Source organism: Galeopterus variegatus, unplaced genomic scaffold (genome assembly GCF_000696425.1).
Source record: "Galeopterus variegatus unplaced genomic scaffold, G_variegatus-3.0.2 Scaffold1876, whole genome shotgun sequence".
Lineage (NCBI taxonomy): Eukaryota > Metazoa > Chordata > Mammalia > Dermoptera > Cynocephalidae > Galeopterus > Galeopterus variegatus.
The window spans coordinates 147,533-157,652 of NW_007727987.1; the positions used below are offsets into that span (position 1 = coordinate 147,533).

At 40.6% G+C, this 10,120-nt stretch overlaps 1 protein-coding gene across 1 annotated transcript in view; it reads right to left on the reverse strand.

The window, feature by feature from the left end:
• The window catches only part of LOC103595880, a 75,743-nt gene extending 69,725 nt beyond the window's left edge, over nucleotides 1-6,018 (reverse strand). The window contains exon 1 of the mRNA XM_008579406.1: nucleotides 5,965-6,018. Coding sequence (XP_008577628.1) covers nucleotides 5,965-6,018 — 54 coding nt within the window. The remainder of the gene's footprint in view (nucleotides 1-5,964) is intronic.
• Between the last annotated feature and the right edge of the window lie 4,102 nt (nucleotides 6,019-10,120).

Genomic DNA, 10,120 nt, shown 5'->3' on the forward strand with positions numbered 1-10,120 from the left:
TGGTGGCGCGCTGCTACAGTGCGCAGCTTGGGAAGCGTGGCGGCACTCCCGCCGAGGGTTCGGATCCCACATACAGACCGGTTCCCGCTCACTGGCTGAGTGAGGTGCGGGGGCAACACTGAGGGTTGCGATCCCCTTGCCGGTCCCGGTCCGGTATGGGCGCGACACTGAGGGTTGCGATCCGTTGCCAGTCACGAAAAAAGACAAAAAGGAAAAAAAAAAAAAAAAAGAACTCACAGATGATATGCATACTAATAATTGTAACTACTAAAAATTACGTTTGTCTTCCCATAACTGTTAGGTCCTGCCATATTCTACTTACTTTAAGCGGACTATATCTCCTTAACTTCTACTTCCCATATAGAAGGACCAATAATGATTTCTAAATTTTCAATAAATATCTCAAACCATAAAGATCAGAACATGCTTTCCTTCCTCTTTTCAAGTAAAATGTTTTGATATTACAACAGATGTCTTAGTAGAAAAATGTTATTTTTACCAAGGTCAATGAAAGTTCATCAAGCACAGGCAAGATGAATAAAGGAGTCCCAAATATCACGATATGCTGAATTTATAAAACAAGGCTTTATTTGCATTAAATTATCAATGTCTCCTCTTGGAGTCTTGCTTTAATCTGCCTGATATCCATGGACTATAAGTTCTCAGTTCTGAACAAATGGATGACCCACTCCTTGAATCAGCACGGGGTATGTATTTAATCTGATTCTAGTTCTCAATTGACACATGATTCTTCAGTAGATGCATGCTCAAAGCCACAGAATTTGAATATCAGTATAAGTAAATATTGCCAAGGTAGATGTGTTGTCCCTCGCCTCCACACATACTTGCTCCCAAAACACATAAAAATAATGTGAAGTGTTTTAGATTATCTGTGCATTTTAGCACCACTTGTGTTCGCCTACTTTAAAAATTTTACAACCTTGTAAACCAGATAAATAACTCGTCAGATCACATGTTTTGTCTTAATATCTTATCCTATGTAACAGCAATATTATTTGCTTATATTTACATGCTTTTCCCATCTTTAAAGTGCTTTCCCATACATGGTTTTATATAAGATAATATCATCCATACCCCTTTGTAAAACTTGTTGATTACTTCCTGTTACTTTTGTAATAAGATCAAAAATGCCTTTATTTGGCCCATGAGGAGCTATCAGATCTGGCTCCCAGCTACCACTTACCTTTCTAATATCATCTCGTAACACTTCCCCCTCCTCTCACTCCCTACACTCCAACCCCACTGGCCTCCTTCCCAGCCTCTGGACCTTTGCACATGCTGTCCCATCTGCCTGGAATTCTCTCATTTTTCAATCTCCTATTTCATAATTCTTTCTTATTTTTTATATCTTAGCTCAAATATCACTTCCTCAGAAGTCAAAGTCTTCTTTGACCTCCTTGTTAAGAGGCCTTTCCCAGTTATTCTCTATCTTGTCAAGCTGTTTATTTCCTTACTAACTTTTCAAATACAGTATTAGGTCCAGGACCCTCCACAGATACCAAAATCTGGGATGCTCAAGTCCTTTATAAAATATATAAGTGTAGTATTTGCATATAACCTATCCACATCCTCCCATATACAATACTTTAAATCATCTCTAGGTTACTTATAATACCTAATAAAATGTAAATGCTCTGTACATAGTTGTTATACTATATTGTTTTTTGTGTTACTTTTTATTGTTGTGTTGTTAATTTTTTTTTAGTTTTTTGTAATACGTTCCATCCATCGGTTCAATCTGTGGATGTGGATCCTGTGGATGCAGAGGGCTGACTGTACTACTACATTGCCTTCACCTATCACAGCACCTGGTACATGGTGGTTGCCCAATAAACATTTATAGAATAATTAAATGAGTAAATAAATACTGTGAAATAAGTAAAGGATTATTATCTCCACTTTACAAATACTAAAACTGAGGCCCAGCTAAATTCAGTGATTTACCCATGTGTACACTGGTAACAAGTGACAGAATCGAGATTTTTCTGACACCAAGGCCAGTGCTATTTTCGCTATTCTATACTAAACCTAAATAGCCTCAAGAATATCATAGTTTGTGCTTGGAATCATATTTTCAATTTTTGTTGAAGTTTCAACTCCAACCTTTCTAACTTAGGATTAATCTCTTTATCTGAACAATTCCTGAGCCTGGCTAAAGTGCCAAGCTTTTAAATTTTCTTCTTAACATAAAAACTCCATCGACCTTTATCTCAGCAGCTTTCTTGGTCTTAAATAAACCCAAAAAGAGAGCTTAAATAACCATTATGCCTATCAAGTAAATGTTTGTATCCATAAAATAGAAAGTTAGAAGTGATATTTAAGAATGTACTTGGCACAATAGATTGAGTTTTAAGTATGTCTCATCTATCATTCCTAAGTACTTAACTATTGACGTAAAAGATAAACCCAATACAGTGTTTCACCAAAAGAATCATTGCAATGTTTACAGATTTTTGCAATAACTGAAGACATATACTTATCTGGACAAATATCTAATATCTGAATAAATGAAGAAAAAGTACATGCATTTAATATATATCAAGCTTCTATCTGAGGCGTCTACAGGACTGAAAATTAATCCATGAATTATTTTCATATTCTAAACACAGGATATTGCCTAATTGGTACATTTGCATTGCTCAAATAGATGCAGGTAATTTAGTGAAAGAATAGGACTCTGCAAGTTTTCCTCCCTATTACTTCTCACATGCCAACATTCTGTAGCTAAGTTGTGAAATAGGTTTAAAGCCCCAATAAACTAAAGTGATAAAGACCCAGAGTGCAGAATGGTTCAGGCAGCTACAAGCACTTACTCCCATTTCAAACGTATCATGTTAATTTGAATTCTTACAGTGACTGCAATAGATAGGCTGATATGTCTCTCTTCAGTTATTTTAGTTACGGTATAGCTTCCACAGACCTATAAACAGAACCGAACACTGCTCAGTGTGATGGATGCAGCAACTTAACCCTCATCATGCACTTTCACAAACTACATAATATGGTCAGGATCAGCTGAGTAAAGCCAAGTTTAGCTTGCTGGCCCTGAGCACTGCAGTCACGGCGAAAGGCACCCCCACTATAACACAGTCATATTCCTACCTGCAAAAGTGATCACTATGCCAACCTCCCTGCAAATGAGTCTTCTGACTTTCCCCAGGAAAGAGCTTTCTGTTTCCAGGGGACTGACCGAGATGGTCATGCTTTAGCCATTCAATCAATCATTTACCTTATTACTAAACAGTCACCATGGTAGAATTGTAAACTATTCCTCAGACCTTTTGCTGTATCAAAGTCAGGAAAAAATGTCATTTATTATCAAGGCAGTTTAATGGAAGGGGTATAAAAGTCAGATTTTCTTAGAACTAGGGAAAGATGCTACTCGACATTACTAACAAGGCAGAACTCTCAGGAGGTGCTTTCATAATCAGAGCTTGAAGAACTCAGGTCTGCTAAAAACCAGTTCAATGCTCTATCCATATCTCTTCTTTGTGCCTCAGTTTCTTCATTTTTATGATGAGAGAGCGAGGTGACATTGTTGCTCCTAACTTTAAAACCCAATGAGTCTAACTATCTATGGGGCATTTATATTTTAGGAGATTGATATTAGGGGTCTTCAAAGTCATGGACTGTTTTGGAAGGGGCATTACTTTCAAGACAAAGTAAACTACCACTAATTAACACACACACACACACACACACACACACACACACACTTTCTTTCCCTAGGTAAGTAATCACCAAATTTGATGTGGTGATGTGGGGGCAAAAGGCAGTGCCTCAATGGAATGCTGGACCCAGCAAGATTCAAGCAATAAAGTTTATGGAACTTCGTCATACTCTCACATCTTAGAGCCCTTTATGATAACACTTAAGTAAATCCATCTAGTTGAGTTAATGATTACTTTAAGTTTGTTGCAAGTTAATGATGCACAGACAAATTATTCCAGGTACATGATGATACAGCAAATTTGTAACACAATTTGCAGATAATATTTTGCACTACCTTTCTTTTTTTCTTCATTTCCTACTCTGATTAGAGAACTAAAACTCATTTGAGAACAAACAGGATTCTCAAATAAGGCATATATATATATATATATATATATATATATATATATATACAGGCTTGATTAAAAGTGGTAGAGGGGGTGGGGCGGGGGAACCATTCCCCTAAGGAATCACATAGGGTTTCAGAAGGACCTTTCAGAGGTTGAGACAGACCCCAGGCCACCTCCATATTTTGATGCTCCCAGTGTATTACAAAGTAAAGAAATGCCAAAATATGTAGCTTATTTATTTAAATGTTTACATGTAACACCAAAATACGACTATGCTATTCATCAGAAAGTTCAGAATGCACAATGTATATTAATTCCTAGTGTACTATAGACACTGAGATGTGGTAATGAGATGAAAGTTTCCAAATAAACATTGTTTTTCAATCCAGTTAGGACATGAAACTGTATCTATATAAGCTCACTGGGAGATATCTCATAAATAAAAAACTGGGAGCCAAATGATTTTCTAGCCCATGATTCCAGCATCCTATCCCCTGGGTTCGAAACCTTGAAGTTTTCTTAGAAATTTGTTATGTGAACAGGGCATCAATAAAAAGCACAAATATGTGACACTAAGTATCAACAAATACTTAGATACTCATGTATTTGGAGCTATGCAAGGGTCATCCCCTACCTCAAATGCAAATGGATTGTAATTAAGCAAAATCTGGCTACCAAGCCATCAAGATGCAATAGGATTGAAAATGACCTATTGATTCATTTGTTTTGATGGTAATAAGGAGAGAGAAGGCTGAGACCAGAGAAGAGGGAGAGTGAGTGGATTCCTTCCAGAAAGAGCAGCTCTGAGTGCTGCGGGAACAGCCCAGCATATCAGGTGCCGAGGAAGAACTAACTGGCTCAGTGCTTGTTCTCAACCCCAGCTGCATATGAGGGCGCTTCAAAAAGTTCAAGGAAAGACCTGTATTATCCTCTAATTCTATTTTTCTACTAACTTTTAGAAGTATCTTCTTATTTAAGACCCCACCCAAGCCCAATTAATCAGACCCTCTGCAGTTGTCTTTAAAGGCTCCCAAGTGTTTAAAATATGTAGCTAGGACCCGCAGCCAGGTGAGTCAAGGAAGTTGAGGGTCAGGGAAAGAAAAAGCTAAGTAAGAAGAGCTCCAACAATCGGGATTTGGGTGACTGCAAGGAGACAGAGCAGGCTCATTCTAGCACAGATCTGGTGTGAGAGTGGGGTGGGGAGGTGTCCAAAGCTAGGTGTCTCTGTCGTTCATCAGAAAAGTAGAGGAAAATCTCTCTGTAGAAGAAAGGACGTTAGGATGAATAAAGCTATGGCAAGCCAAATTCAGACATTACACTGCATGGTATTACCATCACCTTATATTATAGGTGAGTATTTCGACATTCTAAACAATGACCTTCTCTTACCATGTAGTAGAGAACCGGTCATATCTGTGACCAACACTATCTAATGGCCTCCCTCCTTGCTCAGAGAAAATCTAAAGACCTAACTCGGCATGGCCTGCAAAGACCTACAGGCTCACTCGTCCAAGTGTGGTCCCAGGACCAGCAGCAGCAGCCACAGTGGTAGCACCTAAGTGCTTGTTAGAAATGCTGAATCTTTGGCCACACCCCAGACTAATAAATCAGAATCTGCATTTTAACAAGATTGCCTGGTAACTTAAATGCACATTAAGATGTGAAGAGCACCAACCTGCAGATCTGCCCCAGCTCTCCATCCTACGCCCATTACCTCTCTGACCCATCTTCCACCACAGTCCTGCACACTCAGCATCACTGGTCATCTTGTTACTCCTCCGACACACCAGCTTCTCTTCCGTCCAGGGTCTGTGCACATGCTGTCTGCTCTGCTCAAATGTGCTTTCTCCAGGTGTTGGTAAGGCTCATTTCTTTCCCTCACCTTTTCCAGATCTTTGCTCATGCCACCTTCTGTGCAGACTTCTTTAGTCATCATGTTTACAACTGAAAAAAAATTTCTAGACATCGCCTGTCCCCTTCTTCCCTGCCCTTTTTTCCCCCTTTTTGTCCCCCCTCCCTGTTTCTGTCCATAACACTTACCACTATCTGACATACTTTTTGTTAACTATTCAGTTGTTTATTAGCATTCTCCCTGTGGTAGATTGCAAAATATGGCCACAAATTCTTTGTATCTACTCCTATCAAGAGATGAAATAATATCTCTACCTCTGGATGGTGGGCTTGGCCATGTGACTTGTTTTGACCTATAGGACATTAGCAAACAGGACACAGCAGAAATCTGAAATGGACTTGCACATTGAGCCTTCCTCTCTCTAGCTGCTGGGATACCTGTTTGTCACTATGGGAAGAAGCCCAGGCTAGCCTGCTGGATGACAGGACTAGGTACCACACCCACTCTCCATGATCCAAGCCAGCAGCCAGCACCAACCACCAGGCATGGGAGTGAAGCCATCCTAGACCAGCCAGGCCCCAGATGACCCATCAGTTGACTGAAGAACTCACCAGTCAACTCGCGACTGTTGTGTTAAGCCACTGGGTTCAAGGCAATTAATTTTGAAGCAAGGTGATACACTCTTCCTACGAGTCTATAAGTCCAAAAAGATGGGGATTTTTGCGCACTGCTACATCTCCAGGGCTTAGTACAATGCTCAGCATAGTATGGGTGTTTTAAAATATTTGCAATGAATATTGAAGGACAGGATGATGGCAAAGGGAAAACGCACAACAGAAAGAAATGAATAACTGTCAGAGATGGTCTCCATCACTGAGAGACTAGAAAGGGGGAGAAAGGCTTTCTGGGTTAAGTTTGCCTTTTCAGAATTAGGTTGAACAAGGGGCCGGCCCGGTGGTGCACTGCTACAGTGCGCCGCTTAAGAGTGCAGTGGCGCTCCCGCCGAGGGTTCGGATCCCACGTACAGACCGGGTCCCGCTCACTGGCTGAGCGAGGTGCGGGAGCAACACCGAGGGTTGCGATCCTGTTGCCGGTCCTGGTCCGGTACGGGCACAACACTGAGGGTTGCGATCCGTTGCCGGACACAAAAAAGGGAAAAAAAAAAAAAAAGAATTAGGTTGAACAAAATAAAATTTTGACTACTTGGATAATAGAATATTTTAGCAAAAAAAAAAAATCCACATGTTCATATGCAGTGTATCAAATTTATTCAAAATACTTTTAGTTTCATGGTGCTTAACTTGCAGAAGACTGCAGAACCACGTGACCTTTAGAATATTTTTCACATTATGCAGCACTTACTGTCCCCATTTTAAGTTACTCCAATTTTTAAAAGATCGCAAATCGGCAAACCAATTCACTGCATGTTGCTTCGCTTCTGTCTTGCCAAAGAAAAATCTGCTGCTTTGGATTCATTTCAACAGTTGGAAATTCAGGCCATCACATTTTAAATCTCAGATGTTCCCCACTGTGTCCACATCACATAAATCAGCGAGTGCACAGATACTCACGTTTGTGAAGCCAATTCTCTAACTAAAGCATAATGTCCATTGCAATGGGGCGGCAAATTTAAGTGGATTCTGCAGCAGTGGGTGTCCAAATTCTGAAAGCACAATGTGGCCCTCAAAGAAGGCACTAGCAAGTGCTTTTGGCAAGCAGAAAAAGTTCTCTATTAAACAATATTTTGAAGTACAAAATTAACGTGTTATTTTCATCTGATGGGAAAAAATAAAACACAACCTGCAACACACTAAGTTTCTGTCTTCCTAGGAAAAGGAAGGGAAAAAAACCCCAAAACCCTGAATTCTCTAAAGAGGCTTATAAAGAGTTTATATCTAAACTCAGAACAAGTCTCATGCAAAGAACTAGCAAGGCTGATACGTAACGAGAGGACAGAGAAGCAACTCTGAGGGCAGTTAAGCTCTAGAATCTTCAGGGTTTCTGTCGGAAAACATAAATCTCTTCTAAATGACAGCATCACATACACACATTTGAAAATACCTAATATCTGGCTTGTGATTTTTATTTGTGTGTATACATAATTACCAATTGAATAAAGCACAAAATATATATACTAGAGATCACTGCGGTCTTCCTTGAAGTCACAGGGCTCTTATCCAGAGTAACACATAATCCTTTTTCCTCCTTCCATCACAAACCTTAGTCTATTCTGTGTGCAAGGCTAACGAGAACACTGTTGAGGCTGGACTTTTGTATTAGTCAGGAGGGGCAAGCTTCCACCGTGATAACATACGACCTCACGAATCTCAGTGACTTAAAACAACAAACGCTTGCTTCTAGCTTGCATTAGATAGCCATTGTCCATGGGCTGGAAGTGCTGCTCACTGTATCCCCAAGGACCCAGACTAAAGAAGCGCCCACCATCTGGAGCTCTGCCAATCATCCAGGCAGACACAGACCACCACAAATCATGCATGGACTGTTAATGAAGGGACACACGTGCCACTTCTGCATACATTTTACTGGCCAACCCAAGTCACCTGGCCACACTGAACACCACATATAGGCAAATTCAACATTTTCTCATGGCCAGGAGGAGAATCAGAAATATTCAGTGGACCATACTAATGACTGCTGCGGTCTCTATTTACTCCCTGCCTCTTTTTACTCATGGCCATTTATCTGTTTCAGAATGTTTCTAAGGGCATTTTAACTGCAGTGCACTCTCCTAGGTGCCATCTGGGATATAAAGATGAACTAGACAGAAATCCTGTCTTTGAGGGGATTACTATCCAGCAGAGGTAAAACAAGATGATAGATAGATACTGTCTAGCTATCCACATATATATATATAATATATATATATAAATTGCAAGCAAGATGAAATGTTGAATGCCAATAAAAAGAAGCATGCAAGTTTCAATGAGTTTAAACAAAGGAGGTTTTAGCCACAGGCAGTTTCATTTGAGGAAGTGAAATTTGAGAAGGGCTTTGCAGAATGAATGAGATCTGGACATGAGGATATCCAGGCAGCGAAAATGACATGAGCAGAGACAGAAAAGTAGGAGAAGGCAGTTCATGAGCAAAGAATGGCAAAATGGTTGGGCTGAACGATGTTTAGAACATTGAAGAGGGAGGGAGCAAAGAGGAATAAAAGGAAGAGAAAGAAGAAAGTAAGTTTTTTTAACCAGAGCAAAGGACTTGACACTAGAGACAGGGTAGGACTTGTGCAATAGTCCAAATGACAGGTGACAAAGGGCTTAGCTACAGCAGAACCACCACAATTGAGAGGAGGGAACCGTTCTACTGTCAAACCATACATCCCATGGGAAAACTCAGCTTTCCCATCTCTCTTTCATCTGACCCAGAAAACCGAACTCCCTTTTCCCTCTATCTGTCCAAGCCTGAAGGCCTGGTCATTTGAGGCTTGGATCTGATAAACATGAAGAGGTTGAGAGATTGGCTGCTGGCCATGTCACCCAACCAAGGGAACGTTCCTTTTATAATTAAAGGGAGTTAACTCTCAATGAATATTTGTTCTATTTGTCCCGAGTTTGTTTCTCATCTCCAAGGATATTTCTGAAGCCGCTCCTTAAGGACTAAGCTGCAGGGCTTAATTTATGTCTGTTTGTTCTGGAGTCTGCTATCCCTCTTCCCAGGCAGATTTAACTTTAGTGTTGTGGCCTTTCAAAAGGGCCAATCCAGGTAGGCTCTCCATCACAAGATTCCCCTACCTATTTCATACTGTGCTTTAGGACCCTTCAAGGCTACCAAACCTGCTTATTTTTGCTACTCGCACTGTTTCCACACAAGCAGTAAAATTTGCCTGTGGCCTGAAACCATTTCTCACTACCGACTGGTTCCTTCATTGGGTGGAGGAGGAGGTGTCCATGCTCCAACAGACACAAGACTTCTGCTGCCACCCCAGGGAGATTATTACAGCCAGTAGGGTCCTCGGGTTTCACTGGGATCCGTGGAGAAGCAATCGCAGTCTTTGGATGATCTGGGACTTGGCTCTCAGAGTGGATGCTGTCACACTGTGTTCCCTGACTCTCACACCAAGAATGCTCACAGAAGTCAAAGTCAGAAAGAATGACCCTGCTAATGATGCCAAGGTCTGAAACACTAAAAGATAAGGGTTAGGCTATTTCCCAGGAAGCCTGTA